The sequence below is a fragment of the Balaenoptera physalus genome, assembly GCF_965194825.1.
Source record: "Balaenoptera physalus genome assembly, chromosome: 20".
Lineage (NCBI taxonomy): Eukaryota > Metazoa > Chordata > Mammalia > Artiodactyla > Balaenopteridae > Balaenoptera > Balaenoptera physalus.
The window spans coordinates 59,908,597-59,936,400 of NC_138901.1; the positions used below are offsets into that span (position 1 = coordinate 59,908,597).

A 27,804-nucleotide genomic window follows, 5' to 3' on the forward strand; every position below is an offset into this window, starting at 1 on the left:
ATTCATTATTTTGAACCATGTATGGGTTTGTTATGGCTGTCATAACAAAGTACCCCAGACTGGGAGGCTTAACCAATAGAAATGTATTTTCTCACAATCCTGGAAGCTGGAAGTCCAGATCAACGTGTCAGCAGGATGCCTTCTTCTCAGGCCTCTCTCCTCGGCTTGTAGATGGCCGTCTTCTCCCTGTGTCTTCACACAGCCTTCTCTCTGTGTGTCCTGTTCTCCTTATAAGGACACCAGTCATATTGGATTAGGGCCCACTGTGACCTCATTTTACCTTAATTACCTCTTTAAAGCCTTATCTCCAAATACAGTCACATTCTGAGGTACTGTGGGTTAGGACCTCAACATACGAATATTTTTTTCAGGGGAGACACAATTCAGTCTATAAGAAACCATAAAGCACAAATATATAAGAAAAATATGAGCATAAGAAAAAGTAAAAAGCTCATAGCTTCATCAATTTGAACAAACCAAGATCCTTTCTTGTTTTTGCCCAAACTCAGACCTAGTTGATAGTTTTTTTTTTAAAATTAATTAATTAATTAATTAAGTTTTGGCTGTGTTGGGTCTTCGTTGCTGCGCGCAGGCTTTCTCTAGTTGTGGCAAGTGGGGGCTACTCTTCGTTGCGGTGCGCGGGCTTCTCACTGCGGTGGCTACTCTTGCTGCAGAGCATGGGCTCTAGGCGCGCAGGCTTCAGTAGTTGTGGTATGCGGGCTCAGTAGTTGTGGCCCTTGGGCTCTAGAGCGCAGGCTCAGTAGCTGTGGCACACGGGCTTAGTTACTCTGCAGCATGTGGGATCTTCCCGGACCAGGGCTCAAACCCATGTCCCCTGAATTGACAGGTGGATTCTTAACCACTGTGCCACCAGGGAAGCCCCTGATGGTTCTTATCCCTGGTTCTTATGCACTAGTTCACAATACTAACAGCAATCCAAGTATACTGTCCGTTTTATTACAAGCTCAGCATTAGGCATTTTTAAACAAAAGACTAATTAGTTACATATTACTCTTTTTTGTCTGAAAGCATCCTTTATTTCTGCTTTCTTTAGACTCTTTTTGTCCCATTTTATCTTAAAGTACTTTTTTAATTAAAAATTTCTTTTTCATTGAAGTATAGTTGATTTACAATGTTGTGTTAGTTTCTGGTGTACAGCAATGTGATTCAGATATATATACATATATATTCTTTTTCATATTCTTTTACATTATGATTTATCACAGGATATTGAATATAGTTCCCTGTGCTGTACAGTAGGACCTTGTTGCTTATCTTATATATAGTAGTGTGTATCTGCTAATCCCAAACTCCTAATTTATCCCTCCCCCACCCCCTTTCCCCTTTGGTAACCCTAAGTCTCTTTTCTATGTCTGTGAGTCTGTTTCTGTCTTGTAAATAAGTTCATTTGTCTCATATTTTAGATTCCACAATATATTTACTCTTTTAATTCAACTTCCCTGAATGAATTTCCTAGTTGGAATGTTTTCCTTTAGGTTTATTTGTTACATATATTTTCCTCATTCAAGTTCACATAACTGTATCAGGTCAATGTTTTTCTTACTTTATTAAACTCTTCTTGAACAATCTTAAATGTAACCTATATAATCTAAAATAATATTGGAAAACTTTTTCCTATTAAATAGTTGACTAATCTCTAGTATTGCCTCTAGGATTTCTATTAAATAATAAATTTCTATTAAAGAAATATGTATAATTGGAAAAAGGGATTAGTAGCACTTTACATAAGACTGTAAGTATATCAATTGTCCACATCAAAAAATGGGGGAGGGATACTTATGGTACTAATGCGGGTGGGGAGACTAGAAGTCCTCCAAGTCATTTCTTGGTACCACTCCAAAACCCAAGGAACTGCAAGTGAGAAATGAGATGACATACACAACAGTGACATTTAGTCAGCAGGAACTGGTTGTGAAAGCTATTGGCAGGTACTGGAATAAAGTGTCAGAAAATTGCTCAGATAGAACTATTTGGTGTCTGGTAATCCTGCATCTGGAGTCTGATGATGACATTTGGTCTGTTTGCCAAAAAACTATGAGGCTGTTGATGCCTTTTCCCAGGGTGTTAAAATGGCCAAGCCGAGGGAAGTGCAAAACTGTTGCCTGGGGGTGGTGGTGGTGGGGTCCCTATATTTTTGCATCTATCTTTGTTAATTGTTGGCAAGTTGTGTTGATGTTTTGAGAGAAGAATTTCATTTGATTTTTGATACTAACCCCTCCAGGCACTAAAATATAAACCTCAAAGAAAAGAAAGCTGTCTTCCAATGTGTACCTCCAAAGAAGAGCCTTTAGGGAGCCTCAGCTCCTTCTTTTCTCTGTCATTTGTTGCTACTCTTCCCATCAGCACCGTGCCAAAGATGCAGACTGAGTATTTAGCCTGTACTCTGGGCTGAACAGCCTGGATGGGACACTTTCCTTCCAGGTTCTGATTATATTTCCTTTCTGGGGACCCCACTTTTATGATTCCCCAGGACCAAGAAGAGCAATCTGGGATACTGATTCCCAGATGGGAATTTGGCAGTGTTTATAATGACCTGGAAATGGAGATGTCGCTCTGCCAGCCAGGCCCTCAGAGGAGAGTTCTGGCAGGCTGGAATGCGAGGCTGTCCACTTTTAAGCACAGCTACCTGCTCTCACCTTCAGTTTGCCTTCACTGCCTCCCCAGTTTACTTTCCCTAAGCCCTAACTCTAGCCCCTGTGAGCAGTCAAGATGATGGCTGAGGTTGGGTTCGGAGCAAGAAGGCAAGGCTTCTGTTGATGGAGGGGACATTACCAAGATGCCCCGAGGAAGTTCCAGCACAGATAAGGCCTGTGTGGAAGGATGTCCTGGTATAGATTGCTCAGTGCTTCCAAAGGGCAGGAAACATCCAGCTCCATGGTTCAGACGACTTGGCATATTGTATAGTTGGTCATGCTATATATAGACGAGACATACCTCTGCCCAGAGATCCATACCTTACCGTTCCAATTACGTTTCTGTTGGTCCACGAACCCCCAGCCTCACAGAGGACCTTTTTTTTTTTTTTTTTTAAATTTTATTTATTTATTTTTGGCTGTGTTGGGTCTTCGTTTCTGTGCGTGGGCTTTCTCTAGTTGCGGCAAGCGGGGGCCACTCTTCATCGCAGTGCGCGGGCCCCTCACCATCGCGGCCTCTCTTGTTGCGGAGCACAGGCTCCAGACGCGCAGGCTCAGTAGCTGTGGCTCACGGGCCCAGTTGCTCCGCGGCATGTGGGATCCTCCCAGATCAGGGCCCGAACCCGTGTCCCCTGCATTGGCAGGCAGATTCTCAACCACTGCGCCACCAGGGAAGCCCCCACAGAGGACCTTTTTTTTTTTTTTTTTTTTCTTTTCTTTTAGCTGCTGCCTTCCTAAAACCAGTCTCTGTGCCAAGCACTGGAAGAAACCTGATTTTGTTCTGTGAAGTTTCCATCTTATATAATTCATATTTAAATTATATAATTTATATGGCTGGTCTTATAAGGTGTAGAAGAGGTGGGGGAGAGAATCCAGTGTGTATTTAGGGGAAGTCGGTGATATAGATAATATATTTTGGGAGGCCAGGGAGCTTGCGTGCTTAAGATACTGTTTTTCAAATTTAATGTGCATACAAATTACCTGGGGATATTATTAAAATGTAAGTTCTGATTCAGTCTTCTTGGGATGGGTCCACTGACGGTACTTTCAGTAGCATTCCTTAGGATCTCCCAGGGCAGGGTAGAGGCTTAGGGTGTTAGGCAAGGCTTAGCGGGAGCTCCAGATGGAACCACAGGTAGAGCCAAGTCCCCTCTGGAAGTGCCGTGTCAGAGACTGGACAAGAAGCGCGAGCTCTGCGATCCCTTTCAGTTTTACGATTCTGGTTTTGGGTTCTGAGACTCCAACAAGGGGCTTCTGAAACTTTTGGGGTCACAGACCTCTGTAGGAATGATAAAAGCTGTGTACCCTTTTATACCCCAAATGCACACACTCCCCCTCCGCAAACCGCTCTAGGCCCCGCGGCGGGCCCGCAGCCCCGGTGCAGGACTTCTGCCGGCCTTTGGGGTCCCGCACCGGCGACCCGGACAGTTCTGCCGCTCAGCATCTGGTGCGGCTCCGCGTCAGGCGCGGGCGGGGGCGTGCCGGAGGGCGTGCCGGGGGCGTGGCCAAGGCTGGCGCTGGCCACGCCCCGCGGTCGTGCGAGAGGCCGAGCTTGCTGCATTGCAGCCGCCGCGGCGCCGCTCGGCTCCTCACTCCCAACAATGGCGGCTCCGAGCCCGAGCGGCGGCGGCGGCTCCGGGGGCGGCAGCGGCAGCGGCAGCGGCACCCCGGGCCCCGTGGGGTCCCCGGCGCCCGGCCACCCGGCCGTCAGCAGCATGCAGGGTAAGGAAGGCGGCGGCGCCGAGACCCCGGCCCCCCGGCGCGGCCGTCGGCGTCGTCGCGGCCTGTCCCCGCGGCCGCGGACGCCCCCGGACCCGGCTGAGGAAGCCACCGAGCCGCCCGCGCCGGTCCGCCTCCCTCCCTCCCCGCTTCCCGCCCCGGGCCGGCCGCCCCGGGCTCGGCCTGGCTCCGGGCGGCGGGCCGCGCAGGCCCGGGCCGCGGCCTCCGCCCGCGCTCGGCCCGGCGGGCTCCCGGCCGCCCGCGGGGGCCCACCTGGCTCGGGCCCGCCCCGCTGCCACCCCTGCCGCGGCCGCCGCTTACCTGGCGCGCCCCTCCCGCCTTTCCGGGAACGCGCGGCCGGGCTGCGGCGGCGGGAGGCGCCCGGGGCCTGGCCCGCGGGTCCCGGCCGCCCAGGGCGGCGGCGGCGTCCCGGCCCCGCGCCCCTCGGCCCCTCGGTCCCGCGCCCTGGCGCCCCGGCGCCCCGGCGCCCCGGCCCGGCTCCCCGCCGCCGCCGCCGCAGTGGGGCCCGCTCAGGGCCATCTTGGTTCCCTGCGGGCGCCGCCGGGCCCGGCCGCCGCCTGACCTCTGGGCTCCGCGGTCCTCCTGGACCCTCGGTTTCCAAACTTCTGCGGGTTTCTGCGCGCTGGGCGGGTGAGGCGGGGGTGTTCAGGCCCGTGCTACCTGTAAGGTGATGAGACAGCCCTTGGCCTGGGAGAGGCCGGGGGTTTCTGTGTTAGCCTGGCATGCAGACCAAATAAATAAATAAATAAATGAAACAGAGGGAGCTCGGTTGAAATGCAGAGATCCGGGAAATCGAAAGGCAGGGGTCAGAGTGGTTCTCTGCGGGGACTGGACATCTGAAGCAGCCCTCCTAATTAATGGCTTTCCCCGGTGGGAATGCTTCTTAGCTCTGTGTGGCTCTTGACAGGGGCTGTTGTGAAAATACCAGGCCCCAGCCCATGAGGGACCGTTTCCTTGAGTTTACTGGGGAATTTTGAGTAGTAATGTTATTTCTGAAAACAGGAAATCTCAGAAATCTCTTGACAACTTTCGCAGACTTGCTTGCGTTAAATTATTAGCAGCATCAGTTGGGGTACTCTTCGTGGTCCGTGTGACCATGGTTACTCTTTGATTAAAATCTTCCTAAAGGGCTCCGAGGTCTATCTTAACCGTCTGTCTAGTTAGGTTTGACGTTTGTTGAGTATTTCGGGTTTATGAGAGGGTGATTCATGAAGCAGAGGCGGGATTTTATTCATTTTTATATCCCTGTTCCCCTCCCCGTGGGATATACGTAAGGAACAGTGATAGATATATAGACAGGATGATGTCAGAGCTCAGAGGACACTTTCTGTGCAGGCCCTCAGATAATTAATTCAAATTAAATTAGTTATTGGCTGCCACTGTGTTGTACAATATACAGATGAAGTACAGGATGGGTTTCCTGATCTTCCAGCTCTACAGTCTCGGTGGTGGTGGTGGTGGTGAAATGAAACAGCAAAATGACAATTTAAGATTATATTGCATATCCCAAACGGGTGACTTACAAAGCTTATAAAAATGCAAGGTTTTTTTTGGGTGGGGGCGGGAGGGGATGAGTAGGGAGGCTGATAGTTCGAAAAAGCTGTAGAAATTAATTTTCGTTCAGAAATGTTTATTGAGCATCTGCCTGGTGCCAGGCATAGTGCTCTAGTGCTGGGTATATAGAAAAGTGTGAGTCAGACGGTCTCATTCCTGATGGAGCTTACCCTCCTGATAGGATCGGGGAGGGAAGACAACATGCAGATAAGTAAGAAAGATTGCTAATTGAGAAAAGTGTTATGAAGGTAACAAGCTGGGTTAGAAGTTAATGGGGGAGGGGGCAGTATGCTTTGGTAGGATGGTCACAGAAGACCTGTCTGGAAACAGGACTCTGTTACGATAAAGAAGAGGGTTCTAGGCGGAGGGAACAGTGTGTGTGAAGATTCCAAAGTGGGAAAGAGCTTGGAGTGTTCTAGGAACTCAGAGAAAGTCATCGTGTTTAGGAATTATTCTGATGCGCTCCATTCTCCTCTCACACCCCTGAGTTTTGATACCCAGTAAACTGAATCTTCTGCTAAGCAGAACCCAGTTTAAAAGGGAGAGGGAGGACATAAGACTTCTCTTTGAATTATTGATCAATTTTCTTTTATCAGTACTGTGTCTAGCCTTGATTGACTCAGGAACCTGTCGTATCTTCTTGAACCTCTCTTGATTACTCAGAATGAAGAGAAGCGCTTGAAACTCTCAAGACGTTCTCTCGCACAACCCAGGTTACAAAGCGTGAGCTTGAGCAGCTGTGTAGGATCTTTTTTGTCTTGTGATGTTAGAGCCCAACCTCCCTTACTTCACCTATCAGATCTTTGGCTTAAGATCATACTTCAGGTCCTTAGAAGATGTTTGGTAAATGCCACTCCCAAGCATGGTCACCTGCCACCCCCAGAGCACTGTCTCTCTGGGAGTTTTTAATGGCCAAGCTCTTTCCAATAGCAGGGTTTAGCTGTGGGACGCGTGGAATACATGTCATATAACAGACATTGGTGTTCGTTCTGTGTGAGAAGCACCGTGCTGGGCACTGGGTCACCCTGCACATTTTTTCATGGCTTGAGGTTTGTGGCCCAAGAGTGGTCTCAGTTGAGAATTATTTTTTTTTAATATAATAATGCTTGAGTTAAGCCAGAGCTCTGGTGTCCTGGATTTGAATCCCCTCATCGGGACTTAAGAATTTTGTGACCTTGGGCAAGATACTTAACCTCTCCAAGCCTCAGTTTCTCAGTTGGGAAGCAGGAATAATGCTTACCTTACAGGAACTTTGAGAATGCATATAAAGTGTGGGCCTGACACACAGTAAGGATGCGATTGATACATGTTAGCCGTCATCATTGTTAATAGCAACAGTACTCTTATTTGTAATGGTCTAATTGTCTCTTTCATTATTAGCAGATGAGTCCCTAACCCCTCATGATCCATCACCCAGTTTCTTTAGCTTCATTATTACTGGGTCCTACCCTTTTCTCTACCCTGTTTATTTCCATTTTTCATTATTGAGCATTTCTGGTCAGAGTATTCTTGATGAGTCTTTATTCTCCCTGGGTGTAGGTAACTGCTCTGCTGTGTACAAGCTCTGTGACCTTGGGGAAATTACCTACATTTTCTGAACTCATCTGAGTTTCTTATCTGTTAAAATAGGGATAATACCTTACAGGGCTGTTGTGAGAATCACATTATTAGATTAATGCACATGAAAGGGCTTTGAAAATTATGAAATATCTATACATATATAAGGATTGCTATTAGACATGGCTATTTAAATGCTTTAGTTACTAAACCCTTAAAGTATAGTAGATTTTTAAAAATCTCATGAACACAAGAAGTTAAATTTATTATAGGAGACTTAAAGCAGGGGAAGGTAAAACTTTTCCTTAAACTTTACTTGGATAGCTGAGAAATGTCAGTTTTTAAAAAATGTGTAGAATAGTTAGAATCTATAATTGAGTCTGAAAAACATGGAGTCATTTGTAAAATACTTGTTACAGGAACTGGTTATAAAGTATATGTTGTAAGTGCCTCAGATTCTCTTAATGTGCTCATGTAGGTAGTTTTTCTTTTTTTCTTTTTGAGTCTCAGATATATGTATAGCAGAAAAGTTATGGACTAGTCCAGTCCTTACCCATTTACCCTCAGCTGAACATTTTATAAATATCAATTTAAGTAAAAAGATGATAGCTTGATTTTACTTTTTAAAAATGTGCAAAATAATGTACAGCATAGTGACTATAGTTAATAATACTGTATTGCATATTTGAAAGTTGCTAAGAGAGTAGAGCTTAAAAGTTCTCATCACAAGAAAAGAATTATTTAACTATGTGTGGTGACAGATGTTAACTAGACTTACTGTGTGGCGATCATTTCGCAATATGTACAAATAGCGAATCAAGTTGTACACCTGAAACTAATATAATGTTTGTCAATTATACCTCAGTAAAAATATTTACAAAATAAAAGAAAACACACAGAACTTTCAAGTGTAATGAAACATATCTGTTAAGAAAAAGTGAAGGTTTAAAATCAGTATACTTTTTTCTCCCAATAATATTTGAATAAAAACATTAGTATGAAATGCCCTATTTGTGATTATATTTGACTGTCTTTCTATTTTTACCATTTAGTTTGTGGTTTTCAAGAACCATAGGAGGGTGCCTTTATCCCAATTTAAAGAACTGAATTGTGCAGACAGTGGACAAGGTACCAAACCCTAGAACTGCTTGCCTTTCCCACTGTGTTGCACACTATTTCTTTCACCATTTATTTGACATAGCCTGATAAATAAAATCCAGGTCAGGAAATTGGTCCCTCCTCAGAGCACATATTGCATTTCTGTATGTTCCTTAAAAAGGAGAGCAACCCTAGTATTAAAATTAAAAAAGTAGAAAAACATAATGCTTTCAGGATACTTATTTTCTCACATTTTCCTTTAATGTCCCTTATTAGAGTGTGAGTGTGTGTTGAAACTTGTTTAAGATGGGATATTAGTGAACCCTGTATTTTGAGTCATGTCTCTATTTTTGCAAATTTCTCTTTTTCCATTCCATTTCTCTTACCTAATTTGAGAAGCTGGGTTGATTTGGGCCCATAGAGTTTTTCTTATTTTTAGGGGTCTGGAGGTCAAAATCAACTCCATCACATATAATTCAGGTCAGTCTGCATCTCTAGGAGATAGAGACAGCCCACATGATACAACCTGAGGAAGTTTAATTCAGATTTAAAATTAAGAAGGGAAACTAATAGTTAACACAGCTCTTTTTTCACTGTCTTTACCTAATTTGATGCTCATAAGTGCTCTTTAAGGGTAGATGGGCATGGTCCCCTTTCATATATTAGGGAACTGACATTTAAAGTAAGGAATTTGCCCTAGTTGAAGTGGGTTTTAATCCATCTGGTGACAGGCAGCCTTTGCTCTTTCGACTCCTCTGCCCAGGTTCACATGGCTTCTCCGAGCTCTATTTAAGTCACTTCAGCCATTCAGGTCTGAGAGAAGAATCTTTGCCAGAAGTGATGCAGATTCCGGAATAGAAGGAAGAGATTATTTTAGGTTTCAGTCAGGGGGTGGAAGCTGTACGCATCCAGCCATGTTTGGGTTGAGTTTGGAGCCTCAGGGCTTCCTGATGCTTCTTTGTGTTGCAGAGTTCTGAACTTGCTGGGGCGTTTACCTGGGCACTTTGAATTTGGGGGCATTTTGATTGCAAATCTACAGGCAAGTAGAAAACTTTAATTAGATGTTGAAAGGTAATAGAACTCTTTCAACACTATGCATCGTGTGGAAAAGGCACCCACTTAGCATAGGAGTTAATAGCATACGTTGCCATCCTGGCTAAATTTGTCATCTGCGCAACTTACTGTCCTGCTAATGGGCATGGGTTAGCTTCTGGCCCTTTCCCCCAACTGCAGAAAGTCTCCATGTGTCTCATCACACTCTTGGCAAGGTTGAGAATTAACGTGACCCTGTAGAAAGGATTCAAGGGCGACGAGAGAGGAGATGGGCCTGACTTAGCAGCCACGCAGTGAGAGGGAGCACTGGGGCCAGTAGTTAGCGCAGCTCAAGAGGGACCTTTACAAAGAAGCTGGCAGTCCCGTCGTGCACGGCTTGATTCTTGAAGGACAGCATGTCATTCCCCACCAGGGGGAAGGATGGTGGAAGTGGACACCACAGCAGCTCTTTCAAGCTGTATTATAGCTCATCTTACCAGCAGTCACCCAAAGTTTTCAAAAGGGGGAAGCTAGAAGAGTGGTTGCCGGATAGATCTCTGTTATACATCTGACATACATATATGTGTGTCTATCTGTGCCTGACTTTGCTGAAAAATAAGCGACATTAAATGGCTCTCCTGATGCGTTTGCCAGTGTCCCTGAGATCTGGGTTAGGTTCCTGCCAGGAGACAGTACCCACTCCGGAGTTAAGTCCTCAGGACAGCAGGCTGGGTGTAGGAAGGGCTGTAACGGAGAGGCAGAGTGTGGAATCCTTTGCTTTTACCTCTCTTGGTGACTGGGAATGAAAGGAGAGGGACTGGTTTTGTGTGGGTTAAGCTGGTCTGATAGGGAAGGTGCCATAATCATTGCTCACCTGAGGGAGAGACCAGGAATAATAATGACTCTGATAACATTAACTTGCGCTATCCCAGGCTCTGTGTTGCATTTATTACTTTATTTAATCATCACAAAACACTTTTGGGTATTATTATTCTGTTTTACAGACGAGAAAATTGAGGCTCATAGAGGTTAGATACTTGCCCACAGTCACGTGGTTCATGAGTTGCTCTCCCGGGTGTACTAGGCTTCCTTGAACGGGCTCGATGGTAACACAGTGCTTAGTTACAAACCGAAGAGTGAATAAGGTGGTCATCAGCCACAGGAAGGAAAGGAACTGGCATACGAGGGCTGACAAGATCCTGAATTTTTAAAAATGTGGAAAAGCTTAGTATTCATAAAAATCATGAGTGGTTCTGGATGACGCAAATAACCTGGAATTACTAAATGAAGGTGGGTCGCTTTTAAGTTTGAGAAAGGTGAAGTCAGGAAAGCTCAAGGAAGTAACACAGCAGGAAATCTTGTGGAACTCACTCTAAGTACAATGAAAATACAAAGTTTGGATAAGCTTAGATAAATGCTGAGATGTTAGAGTCAGAATGGTATACTATGAGTAACTTTACAGTTGAAGGCACATGCCAAAATTTTGAGGTTGAAGTTGGAAGGCGGCAAGCTGCTGGCCTCTTCATGCTTGTGGCAGAAGGAAGATTTGGGAGCTTGGTCTGTGGGCCTGACCCAGTAAGGCAGGCAGCTGTGATTTTCTTTGTGTCAGTGTGGCTTCATACTGGAGTTCATTATCCTTTTCAGCGTTACCAGAATCCAGGGTGTCCAGGAAACTATAAGGCACTACTGAGGAGGTGGGAAGCTACTTACGCCCCTGTCCCGCCCCCCCCCCCCCCCCCACACCCTCAGCCCAGGCGAAGGGCAGTGCGGATGGTTGCTGTGCCCCGTGAGGGCCACTAGACAATCAAAATTACACATGGGCACGCTGTTTCAAATTATAAGATTACTTGATATTATTCTTAATTTTATATATAAATGAGGAAACGGGGGCTCAAGCAAGATGCCTCTTTTGAGTTTCACAGTTGGAACTAGAACCCTGGTCTGACATTCTTCATTTTGTTTTCTACTTTCTCAAATACTCTGGGCCTTTGGTTTTAATATACACTTATACACATCCTAAACAGCCTTTTAAACGGATACAGACAAGCTCACTTTATTTGGTAAATACAGTAAATTGCAGGTTTCCAGTTATGGCCAGTTAAGGACTCTCAAGATTGAGGTTGGACGGTGAGAATGAGGGGAAAATGTGGTGAGAAAAAGGAGGAGGGCTTTTTCTCCTGGTGAGAAAAAGGAGGGGAAAAAGCCCCACAGAGCTTTATTTCTTTGGTAGGCCTACTAGCACCCTGCCCTGTACATCTCAATATTTATTCTTGGGGGTCTGAGATTTAATGAAAAGAAACTGAGCTGGGGCCATGTACTTTCCCACGTCTGTCCTGTAAGCACCAACTCTCTGACCTTTGTGGGTTCTTTTTTTTTTTTTGGCTGCGTTGGGTCCTCATTGCTGCACGCGGGCTTCCTCTAGTTGCGGTGATCGGGGGCTACTCTTCATTGCGGTGGCTTCTCTTGTTGCGGAGCATGGGCTCTAGGCACGCGGGCTTCAGTAGTTGCAGCACGTGGACTCAGTAGTTGTGGCTCGCGGGCTCTAGAGCGCAGGCTCAGTAGTTGTGGCACACAGGCTTAGTTGCTCCTTGGCATGTGGGATCTTCCCGGACCTGGGATCGAACCCGTGTCCCCTGCATTGGCAGGCGGATTCTTAACCACTGCGCCACCAGGGAAGTCCCGGGTTCTTTTCCATATATATAATCTATCTATATAGAGTCTCTCCCCCCCACCCCCCACCCCCCTGCCGTGTGTGTGTGTGTGTGTGTGTGTGTGTGTGTGTGTGTGTGTGTGTGTGTGTGTGTCTGTATATATAGTCTTTTAGAGGTCTAGAAAGATTTAGGTAATGGCTTTTTATCTGATTTAATTGATAAGATTACATGGAGTTCCAAGGAAAAGGTGAGCCATCTGTTCCAGTTACTGTAGCCTGTGCTTGTCAGTTAGCAAGTCTTTTCTGAGTGAGAAATAATGCAGAGATAGATGTAGGTATGAGTCCTTAGAATCTGTTCATCTGGTCACTTCATCCATAATTACGTAGAAAGAGCAAGTCTGTAGTTATGCTTTGAGAATTTCACCCCTTCCCTTTTAGCTACATGTATGGATTCTGTACTGATGACAGAACTTCAAGTTTTGAGAATTTTTTAGCATTTAAAAGTGGGCTTAACTTCTGATGTGTTAGGGGAGTACTTGGTGATATTCTAACATTCCCAGTTACATATACCTTAAATTTTTTCCTATTCATTATACTTTTATCCTTTAACTTATTTTTATATAACTACACAGATCCAATTCATTCTTTTTCACATACCTTTCAGATTTATTTTTCTTGCTCCTTTCCCCATTCATCTTGCCATTTAGTTCACCTCTTTGCTCACCTTTTATTTTTGCTACCCAGTAGCAACTATTGACTGTATTTACAGCTAAAAAGAGAATAGTAACCATCACCTTGAAATTGTTTCAGTGTTTCACCAGCTTCCTCTCCGGTCTCCAGGTGAATTTTCCGTTCCCTCTTCCAGCGGAGGGGGTGGGAGATGGGCTTCTGAGCTGCGGCTTCTGAGCTGCGGCTAGGCTCCTCCGTGTTTCCTATTCCACTGCTGCTTCCACAGTGCCAGCTGCCAGCTCCCTTTCCTCCTGACTTGTGCCAACTCATTTTGCCTGGTAGGAGGCTGGCTGGTGTTCAGTTGCTTAGGCTTATAAGATCCACAGGATCCATTTTTTTTTGTTGTTTGTTTGTTTGTTTGTGTTTGCTTCTGAAGTCTGTTCCTGCTGCACATCTGGTGGGGGGGCAAGGGGGCGGGCAGCATATGTATGGAGCCTCAGCAGTAGAGACAGGTGTCAGGGCACTGCCTCCAGTTTGCCCCCAGGACTTCTGTCCCTTGAAGTCTCCACTCCCACTTCCTCCCACTTTGCCATCAGGTAGTAAGTAGGCAGTGGGTTACTTATGTGCCCCAAAGGTACCTTCATGTCAGAGTAGCTACATTAGCCATTTTCCAGGTTTTGTGCATTATAGGTACTATATCTTAAAATCCTAGGAATTTCAATAGCTGGATGGGAAAGACTACTTAAACATATCCTTTTTAGTCCTGGCTTTTTTTCCTGCAAGTTTTGATTGAATTTATATAACTACAGCTTGAGTGATACTCATTCTAAATTTGCTTTCCCCATTTTGCTCCCCAAAGCAATAATAAACACAAGCATAGGTAGACCACTAAGAAAACCAGAAATTCACACAATAGACTATGATGGCAAATGAATATTTTGGGAAGGCTTTTGTTTTGAACAGCTTACTTTACTGGGTGCATTTTACAAAATTACACCTGTATAAATATATGCATAAGGTATAACCAGGCCCAATTGAACTTGGAAAATATGTTTATGTTTCTAAGGAGAATTCACAGGTTTTCTTCCTATAACTGCTATAGTCCTACCTACCGTTTCTAGGGACATGGTCTTTTTTCAGGCCTACTTCACAGGAATTTAAGCACCTCTTTAGTAGTTCACTGTCTTATCATTTGAGGTTCGCTCACTGGCAGAATGTTGCTATGTGTGTTTAGCTCTCACAATTTATCAACTACCAAAGTTTTTGAATCAGGGATAGTAATTAATCGAGTAATTCCAAGTCAGTAATTTGAGTTAATAAGATAGCTTGTGATATGTTCTGAACTTGTAGATTGAAGAAATTGATAAAACTGTCTTAAAAGTTGTTCTTAACTTCCAAGGGCTAATAGCTATTCTTTTTATTGAATAGATGTGAAAATTAACGGTAAAGACAACGTAACTCTTATGATTTAAACTTGATTTCAGTGTCATATAATAAAGTACAATTACGTCAGAAAGAGCTGAGTTTTTGAAGAAAGCCCGTATGTTATAGTTTTATCTGTGATAGTGGAGGTTATGTGATTTGAACTGTTCTTGAATGTAATATAAAAATGCTATGTCATGTTCTAATTTTGGTTTGTTTGATTTACAGTAAATGAACTGGAACTTATCTCTTTTACTTTAGGCTTTCAGATAAACTTCTGTGAAAAGGCACAAAGTAAGCTACAAATTTTATGATATTATGCTACCTAATTTTTTCATATCCATCTTGGTATTGGGAATGTGTCCACTATTGTTTCAACTAACTAACCATGGCAATTTTACTTTAAAAGAGCTTCCATTTTTCATTCATTTTCCAAATACAAAAAAAAAACAAAACAACTGTGTTATATTCTTGCTTTCACTTGCAATTGAAATAGGAGAAACATATATGTAGGTATTCAAATGTATGTAAATATAGAAAGATGTATATAGATATAGACAGATATACTAGATTTAGAACGATGTATACAGGTATAGAAAGACATCTATTCATATGTATATAGTTATATAGAAAGATGTACATAGATATTTGGACTTAGCCATAATTTAAATCACAGGTTGAGGAAAGTTCACTTTTAAGATTGGAGTGCAGAAAGTATACGGTATAACTGTATTCTGAGACCTCATGCTTTAAAATTGATTTATTTTAAAGCATACATTTAATGAATTTTAATTTTTTTCTTTAAAACAAAATTTTTTTCTTCCTCCTCCCCACCCCCCAATATAGACTAGGATTTTTGTTTGTTTTTTAATAAATTTATTTATTTTATTTATTTATTTTTGGCTGCATTGGGTCTTCGTTGCTGCGCGCGGTCTTTCTCTAGTTGTGGTGAGAGGGGGCTACTCTTTGTTGCCGTGCACGGGCTTCTCCTTGCAGTGGCTTTTCTTGTTGCGGAGCACGGCCGCTAGGTGCACGGACTTCAGTAGTTGTGGCTTGCAGGCTTCAGTAGTTGTGGTTCACGGGCTCTAGAGCGCAGGCTCAGTAGTTGCACGTGTGGGCTTAGTTGCTCTGCGGCATGTGGGATCTTCCCGGACCAGGGCTCAAACCTGTGTCCCCTGCATTGGCAGGTGGATTCTTAACCACTGCGCCACCAGGGAAGCCTTAGACTAGGGTTGTATATTAGGGCGCCAGTCTTCATATACTACAGAATAGGTGTTCTATAAGAAAGCATAATTTATAAAGTTAAAACAAATGCATTTTAAACTTAAATGTCATTTGTATAAAATGCAGTTTAAAAAAAATCCCAACTCAAGAAAGCTATTCTCCAGTTAACATAAATATATCCCAAAATATAATGTATTCATCTTCTGCTTGTTGACTCATAGAGTGGGGAAGAATAATGACCGCTTTTTCTTTTTTTTTGCTGTGCCGCGAGGCTCGTGGGATCTCAGTTCCCTGACCAGGGATTGAATCTGGGCCACGGCAGTGAGAGCCTGGAATCCTAACCACTAGGCCACCGGGGAACTCCCACGACCGCCTTTTGATGTACATCATTGTCTTTTCCCCCCAGCTTTATGAGATGTAGTTGACATATGACATTGTGTAAGTTTAAGGTGTACGCATGATGATTTGCTGCCCTTACATATTGCGAAATGATTACCACAGTAGGGTTAGTTAACACCTCCATCACCTCACATAATTAGTATTTCTCTTTTGTAGTAAGAACCTTTAAGATCTACTCTTCTAGCAACTTTCAAGTATACAATGCTGTATTGTTAACTGTAGTCACCATGCTGTACCTTTTGGATCCTCTGATATGTATCATTCTTAAGTAAGTTAGTTCAAACGAAATAAAGTTTACCCTGGAGAAAACATTTCTGCTGTTTTAAAATTTTCTGATGGAATCAAAATGTTTAATTTCCATTGGTTGAACATTGTGACTTCCTTTGAAAAGTAGTTAACAAAAATTTATTTCTTGATTGGTTTATCCATGATATAAATATATAATGAGCAATAGAGTAAGGCAGCTAGATCCTAGGATAAAAATGTTTAATTGGTGCATTATTGTCATCCTTCTCTGACCTTAAATTAAAAATAGTATATGATTTCCTGCTCTTAGTGAACCTACATATATGATACATATCTACATGTAATGTAGTTACAGCTTCTATTTTATGCTATATTTTAATTTTAACACACCTACTATGGCAGTTTTTAGCTTTCTGTTTAAATATTTCTGTTAATATTTAATATACTTTTAAATTTTTATTTACATATTGACATAAAATCTAATTTAAGAAAAATGCTGACATTTAAAAATTTTAAAACTGCATTTGCATTGTTGCTTTTTTTCTCTTAGTCCTATTGTGAACATAAAACAAGAGAAACATTGATTTTATTAAATTTAAAATTGTGTATACAGTGACTATAAATGGTGCTGTAGGTAGATGTAAAATGCCTTTAGACTTTCTAAATGGTACTGTCCCTCTCCCACTGTTACAGAAATGATAGGTTTGCAGTGCTGCTTGCTTTATTACACGTGGCAGAACCTAACTGTGTATTCCCACTTGATGCCCACTTTTGGTTGCCTTCACTACCTCTTTACACTGCTTTCTCATATCTCCCCTTTTATTTCTCCCTCTCTCTTTGGGAGGTCCTTCTCTTAATTTTCCAGCTTTTGGAATTCATACAGTTTTATACATTCATTCACAAAGCACATGTTGGACAAATAGGTACCATCAAATGAGGGAGATTATTGGGGCAGAAGTGAATAGAATAGGTCTCTGCCCTTAGCGGGCTCTTAGTGCAGTGGGCTAGGGCTGTTCCTGCGTTGATTGCAAGCATGCGACTACTGATGCTGCAGATTGATTAGTAGCTGAACCCAGAGTGAGGTGGTGCAGGACTGCATATGCACTGGGCACCTTTGCTTCCACTGTTCTGTCATGAGAGAGAACTAACATGAGGGCTGCTGTGGGGTCTCATGATAGCTGCTTTCCTGACTGGAGACCACGACAGAGATCCAACAATGGCCTGTCCTGCTTTGGAGTCAAGCAGAGCTGTCTGTGCTGGCTCAGACCTCAGTGGAAGTCTTGAGGAAAGGGAGGGTTGGAGCTGGAATGATGGTACGGAGGGCCAGCTCTAAGGTGACAGCATTTATTTTTGAACTATTGGTTCCTATGTTTTAGGGTAAGTTTTCAGTTGCTTACATGTATTAACACTTTTTCCCAAGACTGGTCCTATGATTTGCATGTCGTAAAAATTATAAGTGCAATTTGGTAATGTTTGCAGAAAATCAGCCTTCCAGTTTGCTCTGGAATATAGCCATTAACTGTATGTTAGAAGTAGTCACTCATTTCTTTAAAAATAAAGGGCTTGAAATCACCAAAGCAATGTTTTCTTACCTATTAGTGCATACTCTAGTGCCAGAATCTCCAGTTTTATTTTAAGGGTGTTGCAGAATTTTCAGAAAAACTACAGTTTAATTCATTAAAAATAATTACATAGCATACAGTAGTTGTAGGAGGGGATAGAGTACAAAGAACACAAAAGTACATATTGTTAAAAGTCCACTATGTTTGAGTCTGCTTCAAATGCTCAATTCTCCATCATAAACCAAAAAGACTTATTGTAAGATGATTCTGATGACTAATGGAAGCTCTGAAGGATTAATTTTCCCCCATTGTTTGACTTACACATAGTTTTTATTTTTTATATTGTTACATTACTGTTCCAATCAGTTTATTACAATTGCCTGTTACGAGTTAGTGGTGCTTTATTGGTGATGTGTGTGTAGGCTTTTAACACACACACAGACAAATAGTGTGAGACTGCATATTTAATTTTGGAACCAGATTTTTATAGAAATTCAATAAAAATCCACTTTGCACTTCATGATCTTTTTTTTATCAATTATAGTTTCTACATTTATTTGCTTTTTGGTTTTCTAAATATATATAAGATAATATATATTTAACATAAAATTGTTATTTGAGCCAACAGTGTTATATTTCTTTAACACTGTTAGATAATTGAATTTTTCTAAGGTCTGTATGTAAGACTACATCAGGGGAAAATGTTTTTTTCCCATGTAGAGCTCCTACATTTAGAAGGTTGATTAGTTCGTCATTTACCATTTGGAGATAATGATTTTGTACTTGTAAATATGTTTATGTGATTTATGACTCAGTTTGAATGATCATATCTCAGTGGCTTTAATGAGCTAACTTGAAAACATAGTTCTTTAGAATGTGATTTGCTTTGCTTTATAAAACCAATTTTTGGGGGGGAGGGGGGCAGGAGATTTGCCTAGAAACAGTTTTTGAGATATGGTTTTGTAAATGTCAAATTTACCTTAGTGGATCGGCATTTTGACTTTTTGCTTGTATGAGAATTGTGACGCGTTAAAGATCCCAGGGCATGGGGATTTTCCTCAGAAAATGCCTAGTAGAATCCTGTGCCGATCAAAGTGAGAGTAGTTAGGAATTTGGCAAATACTCTTAATAATTTAGTTTTCATACAAGGGCACTTTTAGCCTTTTTTTCCCCCCTTACTGCAGTGCATTTTCCGCCCATGGCTGTAGAGTTCTTGAGTGCTAAAGACAAGTTTTGGTAGGGTTGAGTTTCCGTAGCTTTGCCTTTTTTACTTTTGATAGCTCTAAAAAGATTTAATGGCTTTAAAAAATTGTTTTAGTTGAGAATGTTTGCATCGCAACAGGATCTTTATTTAGAAAATTACATGTTGCAGAGCTGACTGTTATCCTTGAAGTCACTAATAGAAATTAGATTACAGGTATTGATCGCTTTTGGTAACACTGCACACCAAAGTATTTGGGGGGAAAATGGAGGTATCCTAATGACAGATTTTCATTTCATTGTGAAACTATTCTCTTTAAATAAGTACCCCAAATTGTTTTTAAATTGGTAATAATAAAAATGAAACAGTAAAGAGGAGGAAGGGTGTTTTGTGAATCTTTCCAGAAGTTTGAGGACGTCATTAATAAGTTTACTGACCTGATACTGTAAAAGATGATGTTTCACTCAAGAGAGTATTTGACTTTACTGGAGGTGGAGTATAGAAAACCACGGAAAGGAAGGAGTGGAGGGAATGTCAAGCTGTCCCGTGTTTAAAACTAAGAGCTTAGAACATTCAACTAATTAAACTTCTGTTTTCCCATTTTATGTAACAAAAATCTATACCCAATCACTAAAATTTTATTGTTTGGAATTTATTAAGCTCACCTAAGTTTTTCCGCAATCCTAAGAAACAGAATGACCACATTTGCTGCTACTGGAGGGTAACGTGGTTTATTTAAATCTATATACACGATGAACTTAGTTACAAAATGAGACTATTGCAGGGTTTGCCGTAAGCCCCTAGGACTGAGCGTCTAGTACATTCATCACTGTCTGTGGACCATGATGAACTGCCAGGGGAAAGCCCAAGCTTTCCAACAGCTTTTATACTAATGGAAGCCCAAGAATCGTTGTATAGGCAGAGTCAAGGTTCATGCATCCCCTTTATACCATGTACCATTCCAAGGGGAATGCTACCTAATTATCTTTGATCTTGGAAGTGGTGGGAACATTAATTCTTCCTGAAAATTGGTTTTGTTGCTAGAGGAAGGAAGGTTTCAAATATCTATTGCACCTTAAAAATTATTTGGGGGCTTCCCTGGTGGCGCAGTGGTTGAGAATCTGCCTGCCAATGCAGGGGACGCGGGTTCGAGCCCTGGTCTGGGAAGATCCCACATGCCGCGGAGCAACTCGGCCCGTGAGCCACAATTGCTGAGCCTGCGCGTCTGGAGCCTGTGCTCGGCAACGAGAGGCCGTGATGGTGAGAGGCCCGCGCACCGCGATGAAGAGTGGCCCCCGCTTGCCACAACTAGAGAAGGCCCTCGCACAGAAATGAAGACCCAACACAGCCATACATACATACATACATACATAAAAAGAATGTAAGCAGACAAGAATAGCATTAAAAAAAAAAAAAAAAAATTTAAAAGGTACGTGGTGGTACCTTATTAAAAAAAAAAAAAATCATTTGGAGAAGCTTACTGTGTGGTGTTTTTTTTTTTTTTTTTTTTTTTTTTTTTTTTTTTTTTTTTTTTTAAATTTTTATTTATTCATTTATTTATTTATTCATTCATTTATGGCTGTGTTGGGTCTTCGTTTCTGTGCGAGGGCTTTCTCTAGTTGTGGCAAGTGGGGGCCACTCTTCATCATGGTGCGCGGGCCTCTCACTGTAGCGGCCTCTCTTGTTGCGGAGCACAGGCTCCAGATGCGCAGGCTCAGTAATTGTGGCTCACGGGCGTAGTTGCTCCGCGGCATGTGGGATCTTCCCAGACCAGGGCTCGAACCCGTGTCCCCTGCATTGGCAGGCAGATTCTCAACCACTGCGCCACCAGGGAAGCCCCTGTGTGGTGTTTTTGAATGAGAAAAAAATTAGTGATTCTCCCACATTGCAGAAAGTTTCCTTTTATTTGCCAGTTGAAGTTTACTATGAGCAATGAAAGGATATTTGACAAAACTTTTGTGAGAAGTTTCCAGAAATTATTCCCAACTAACTCTCCAGTTAATCAAAGTGGTTTTCAATTTAGCTAATAAGTTTAGGGTGATGGTTTTCAAACAAGGTATAGTAAATACTTGAATTCTTACTGCATGATTTTATGAGTGCTTTCAAAATCCAGACACAAGTATCTAGATGAAAAGATGTTCTAGAAGAAACTTGCACCTGCCACGTTGGTGTTGATTTTCTCATTAGGTAGAAATCAGTGAACATTAATCAGAAGTGAAAATCAAGTGTATACATATTTACTCCCCTTCAGAGAACCTCTTAAAAGGTTAAATAAACAGAGGCACAAATATAACATTTAACAAACATATCTATACCACTAATGCTAAGAGGCACTGGGGTCTTGAAAGATGGATTAAATCTAGAGCCTACTCTGAAGAAGTTTATGGTCTTTGAGAAATTGAACATGTATAGACAGACTATGTGGTAGAAATAATAACAGATAACTCTCATTTACCGTGTGCCAAACCCTGTCCTAAGCTTTTTATTTATCTTATCTAATCTTATCTATCACTTTATTTAAATTATCTAAGTAAGTTATTAACTCTTTATTTCTTCCAACAGTCTTATGAAGTAGGTATAGTAATTATTATAGATGAGGAACGGAAGCACAGAAAGGTTAAGGGAATTTTCTAAAGTCACACAGCTAAGGAGTAGCAGACTGTGTGACCTTGGTTTGGTCACAGGTTACATGCTGTAAACCATAGTGTTTATTGATCCTTGAAAGAAAGCCGTGAGCTCTCATAGGAATGCTTTTCTAAACCAAATGGCTTTTGAGGGGTTTTCACTTGAAAACTGTCATGAGATCGGGACATACATTTATGTATCATTTTTGATTTTCTGGCCCTGGAGAGTTTCAAAACGTTATCTAATGAGCCTGACTGAACATTAAGCGGAAAGATTCCTTCTTGTGGCTCCAAAGCTAGGGACAGAGGGATCTACCACTAGGGAGAAAGTATTTTCAAAAAATCAGAATTATTCTGGCCTAGACAGATGCAGAGAATGGATTGCTTTGGGATTCTCGAACGACTTGTGTGTCTGGGGAACAGCTGACCAAGATCAGTAGGTCAGGAGACTGGGGAGTCAGTGAACAAGGTGGCCATGCGCTGTGTGAGGACAGATTTGTGTACAGGCTCTTAAAAACGAATTGATGTCTTCAGATTTATGTCCCGCCTACTTTCTTATAGTTAGGGGTGGAAGAAAGCACATTATTTAATTTTTTAAAAACATTTAATGATAGAAGTTTTCAAACTTAGAATAGTATAGTGAACCCCATGTACCCATTACACGGCTTCAACAATTACCAGCATATGGCCTGTTTTATTTCATTTGTTCCTCCTCCCTCTACCTATCTCTACTAAAAAATTTTAAAGCTAATTCTGATTATCATTATTTCATCCACAAATGTGTTTGTCACACATCTTCTAAGTGATAAGGACTCTTAAATACATAACTTTAATGCCATTATCACACTGTTAAATAAACAAAACAGTTGTATCAGATAGCCACTCAATGTTCTGATTTCCTCAAATGCCCTACAAATGCCTTATTTACAGTTGATTTGCTCCAAGTTGAGGTCTCAACAAGGCCCACACACATACTGCATTTGGTTCATGTGTCTCTTAAGTTTCTTTATAGTAGTTCCCTCTTCTCTCCTTTTTTCTTGCCATTTGTTCATTGAAAAAAAATGGGTCATATTTTTGTAGCATTTTGCACATTTTGGATTTGGCTGATTACATCCTTTTAGTAATTAGTGTTTCACATTGCCCTGTATTTCCTATTAATTTGTAGTTAGAAATAAGGGCTTTGATCACATAGATATTCAAATTTTTGGCAAGAACACTTGGTAGGTGGTGCTGTGTATTTTTTGTTGCATTGTATCAGGAGGCATACGATTTCTGGTTGCAGCTCTTGTTAAGATTGATCAGTGGGCTTTGGTGCCGTCAGTGTGTTTCATATGGAATAAAGTTCCCCATCAGCCTTTCACCTGATGGTTCTGGCTACCATCAGTGATTTTTGTCTAGATTCATTCTTTCATTTGGGACTGGTTAACTTGTGTTTCTAAACGTTTGTGGGCTCTGCAGATAGTTGCTGTTGTCAACCAAGAAACAAAGTTTGTGTTTGGGGCATACTATCAAATGCAAATTATTGCATTGATCATCTATGACTTAACTGCACCAGTGCTGAAGGATATGAAGTACGTGACTGAACAGGGTTAGTGAAATGCAAGAGTTGCTTAAGAAATTGTCACTACTAAAAGGTGAATAATGACACCTGTTGGACAAGTACATACCAGTCACTGAGAAGGTAATTGCCAACTGGAACACAAGTAGCTCACGTGTTTTTTATATCTCGGATGAGAACTCCTATTTACTTCTAGTCTCACCAAACTGCCTTTCGATGACTAACTCTGGTTCCCAAGTACTGGCAAGATAATGCTTGAAGGACCTGAGCATTCTAATCAGTGAATATAAATTAATGAGCAAAGCTGGAATCCGGTTTGGGACTGATCTTAATTTGACAGAACTGGTCTCACATACCCACTGGTTCTTCGACTTCAGCAGAGATCAAGAGATCTTTAAAAGTCCCAAACCGGATTCCAGCTTTCTTAAGCAACTCTCCCATTTCACTATCCCTGTTCAGTCACCTGTCTTGTAACTACACTATTAAAGTCTCCCTGTGGTGATGTTCTAACACTGATTTGACCTTGCACAATTTGTAAATAACAAATCAGAGACGTTTCAGTCAGGATACTCTCATGTACTATATATTTAGAAAGTAGATAGGGTGCAGTATATCCTCTTTGGGTGCCATTTAACTCTCTTTGTTAATCTTACTTTATTCTAACCTTTTAAAAACCTTAATTCATAGAATACATTTATGGGCAACAAATAGTACTTAACTGTGTCCACTAAGAAGTGAAAGTGTTAGTCACATCTTAATGTTTTTTTTAAATTGGGAAGGATTATTCTGTGGGGTACAAAGAAGCTATTTGGATGTTGGTGAGAGGAGTATAATAGTGCTGTAGTTATTGCTTATACATATACAATATTAGCTTTGTATAGAGGATGTTGATTCGTTTTCCACCTCTGTTACTTGCTTTGGTAGTAACACTGTTGGATTTGAATTTGAATTTGGATTGTGAATTATTACTTAAAATTTCTTTAAAAAGATGTATAGGGTAATACAGCACTGAAATGGAAAAAGTTGGTTGAGTGTATAAAAGATGATCACAGGCCAAGCAGCGCAAGGCAGTTAAAAATGCCAGCTATCTTTTTTTAAAGCCAGAGGATGGCTGACTAATCCATGTGTCATGAAGTTCTATAGTTAGGAGCATTTCTCTCGTTAAAGCTTGCTGGCTAACTTTTTCAGAGAACCTATTTAACTTCTAGTTACGCATCTTTCGATTAATGAGAACAAAAGAAGCAACTAATTAGATCTATTGGGAAGTATGGATAAAACCCCCAGTCAAGATGTCTGAGTGAAACCATTTGTCCTAAAGGTGTTAAATCAAAACTTGAGCTTGGATTATTCATTTATTCAAGAAATATTTGAGTTCCTGTGATACGCAGGTGCTTTTTTTATGAAAAGTCACCAGAATGCTAAATCTAATTTCCAGTGGTCAAAAGTCATCCAGATGAATATGAGAATGCTTATGTTCAGATGTTGACTGTGTTCCCGAAGAAGCAAGGGGTTGTTATATAACAAATGTGGTATGCTCTTGGTGACTAGTTGAAAATTGTGTAGTGTGGGGCTTTGTGCCCCTCCTCTGCAGTTATTAAATTATTGCTAAACTACTCATGGTGTTTTAGAATTGGGGAAGCCATCTTTGAAATAAAGCTTCCCTTCTGCTTTAGGCAGTGCAAGCTGCAGGCTTGCTTATAGGTTTGGATAGCATAAAAAATCAATTACAGGTATTAATGGAAATAAGGAAAGATTTATTTCTTTTATTTATTTATTTGTTTGTTTGTTTGTTTATTTATTTATTTATGGCTGTGTTGGGTCTTCGTTTCTGTGCGAGGGCTTTCTCTAGTTGCGGCAAGCGGGGGCCACTCTTCATCGAGGTGCGCTGGCCTCTCACTATTGCGGCCTCTCTTGTTGCGGAGCACAGCCTCCGGACGCGCAGGCTCAGTAATTGTGGCTCACGGGCCCAGTTGCTCCGCGGCATGTGGGATCCCCCCAGACCAGGACTCGAACCCGCGTCCTCTGCATTGGCAGGCAGACTCTCAACCACCGCGCCACCAGGGAAGCCCAAGATTTATTTCTTGAAAGTGACTTCTTTTGCCTTCAGGAAGTCTTAATAGTCCTCACTTCTCAGTGTTTCACATTTTGCCACTCTGAGGTGTTATCTGACTGCAAGCAATTTTCCTATGTCAATTGGGTGCCCAACAATTCAGTTCAATTCTGACACTATCTACCTGGAGTTAGCATCAGATCTCACAAGTTAAAGGGTTCAGCCCCATAAAGCTGCCCTGACTTCAGATCCAGCTGCAAATGGGGTGCCGAGGCTACTCACGCTTCTGCCTGGCTGACTGCAGATTACAGGGTTCCCTTACCCACCGCCCCCAGGTTCACTTGTTTGCTAGAATAGCTCACAGAACTCAGGAAAACACTTTACTTATGTTTACCAATTTATTAGAAACATGTAACTCAGGAACAGCCAAATAGAAGAGATGCATAGGGCAAGGTGTGGAGAGAGGGGGGGTGCAGAGCTTCCACACCTTCTCTGGGCTTGTCGTCCTTCTAGCCCTTTGATGTGTTTACCAACCAGGAAGCTCCCCTGGCTCATCTTTAGGAGCTTTTATGAAACTTTCATTACATAGGTATGACTGATTAAATCGTTGGCCTTTGGGGATTGAACTCGATCTCCAGACCCTCTGCCTTACATGGAGGTTAGTGGGTGGGGCTGGAAGTTATAACCCTCTGATCACTTGACTGGTTTTTCTGGAGACCAGCCTTCCCATCCTGAAGTTTTGGAGGTTCTCCCCACCCCCACCTAATAGGCAAAAACTCTGATATAGTGGAAAGAGGCTTGTTATGCATAATAAAAGACGCTCATCACTTAGGAAATTCCAAGGGTTGTAGGAGCTCTGTGCCAGGAACCTCCAACAAATACCAAATATATTTTTTATTATATCACAGACAGTGTCTGTAGCAAAACTACCTGCATATAATAGACACATAGCTTTGAATCAGTAAGCTTTCTAGACAGGCTAATCTATAGTGACCTGGAAAAAAGAGTGGGTATCCACTATCACTTTGGCCAGTGGATGGTTGATTTTCTGTTGTGAAAAGGATCAAGATGTCCTGTCTGCTAGGACTAAAGTGGTACATCTAGTATGATGCTAAATTGTCTATAAAAAATACAGCTTTCTGTATCCTAATCTACTTGCTAACTTAAAGGATTGAGTCTAGAAGAGTTAATTATTTATGACTGTGTGGGAATCCTTATTGGTATTTTGGGCAGATGAGGAAAGAAATTAGATAAGTGAAGAAATTAATGTTTGACAAAAATCTGGCTTTGTTGTGTGGTTAATAATATTATTCTAAGTAAACTCTTTAAGAAGAAGTCCGATCTGGTTGTTTTAGTAGCTCCCCAACTGGGGCACTGCTGTTGGCTGAAATATTCATCTCCTAGCCCTGTGGCCTGGAGCCACTCACTAGAGCTCTAGGTCAGTGGTGCTTAGCCAAGAACAGCCTTGTTTCTCCTTCATTGTGTTGTGCACCTGTGCTTTTCTTAACACCGTGGTACATATAAAAAAGGTTTGAAGGGCTGATTGAAAAAATACTGATGGTATTATTAGAAAATATGGTTAATGAGCTTATTTCATCTCTGGGTGGTGGGGAGTTAAAATGATGATGGCAGGATGCTGTGGGTTTGCCGAGCAGGAAGAGTGCACGTGATATAAGCGCAGTGGGCACTCTGGCTTCTCATTAGAGCTCAAGCAAGCCGCCGTGAGAACATCGCCTCTGGCCTGTGCCTCTGCCTCCACAGAGCCGCCGCATGGGCTCGAGGTATGGACGAAAACCGGAACAAGCTTCGCGACTTTTCTTGACACGGTTTTCCTAAGTTTACATATTATGTGCCTTGTCCCACTAGAAAGAGGGCTACCGACAAGGAAGACTCCTTATGTGGATGGTTTTCCAGAAATCCTAACATCTTGCTTTGGGCGCGTGGCGAGACAGTAACTTAAAACTTGGGGGAGCTGATGAGGAGTTTCATTAGAATGTTGAAGGGTCCGATTGGGAGGCCTGCACATCACAGGAGAAGGCATCACAGACCGCCTGCACAGAAAGTTTGGTTGGAGTTGCTCAACACAGTGTTTGCGTGTCACTTGTCTCCGTGGGGCCCCTGTTGACATGTTCACGGATTTGAAGCTTAAGAACAAAAATGCCCTGTGGATTTGGCTGAGTTTGGGGCATTGCACAGATTTAAAGTGTTCTGAGCTCCTGGACAAGGTGCTGGGTACCTTTACTGACTTACTGTGCTGCAGACACTCCCCTCCCTGACTAGGGTTGTCAGCGCCACGTGTGGCCGTTGAGCTTCTCTGTGAAGGGAAGCAGTGCAGGTGTATAGTGGGTTAGGCCTTTCGTACAAGGACTGTGAAGGATGATGGCATAAAAGAGAATGCTAAACAACAAGCTGGGGGCACATGAAGGACTCAGAATTATTAGCACATCTTCCTCTTCTCCCCTAAACTGGGGATGGAGGTGCGCTGACGGTATGGCTGCCACCTTTTGAGTATCCATATGGAACCTTCTCAAGGTGGGTGTGTAACTGGAATTCCCACTCTTAGA

The 27,804-nt window shown here is 42.1% G+C and overlaps 1 protein-coding gene across 8 annotated transcripts in view; it reads left to right on the forward strand.

The window, feature by feature from the left end:
• Positions 1 to 4,179: 4,179 nt before the first annotated feature.
• The window catches only part of MAP2K4 (mitogen-activated protein kinase kinase 4), a 105,355-nt gene continuing 81,730 nt past the window's right edge, over positions 4,180 to 27,804 (forward strand). For 2 of the 8 annotated variants that reach the window (XM_082441429.1, XM_082441431.1), the window contains exons 1-2: positions 4,181 to 4,376; positions 14,605 to 14,670. In XM_082441429.1, coding sequence (XP_082297555.1) covers positions 4,256 to 4,376; positions 14,605 to 14,670 — 187 coding nt within the window. In that variant the 5' untranslated portion in view covers positions 4,181 to 4,255. Of the gene's footprint in view, positions 4,377 to 14,604; positions 14,671 to 27,804 lie in introns of all 8 variants that reach the window. The other 6 variants (XM_082441437.1, XM_082441430.1, XM_082441433.1 and 3 more) reach the window with 6 other exon arrangements.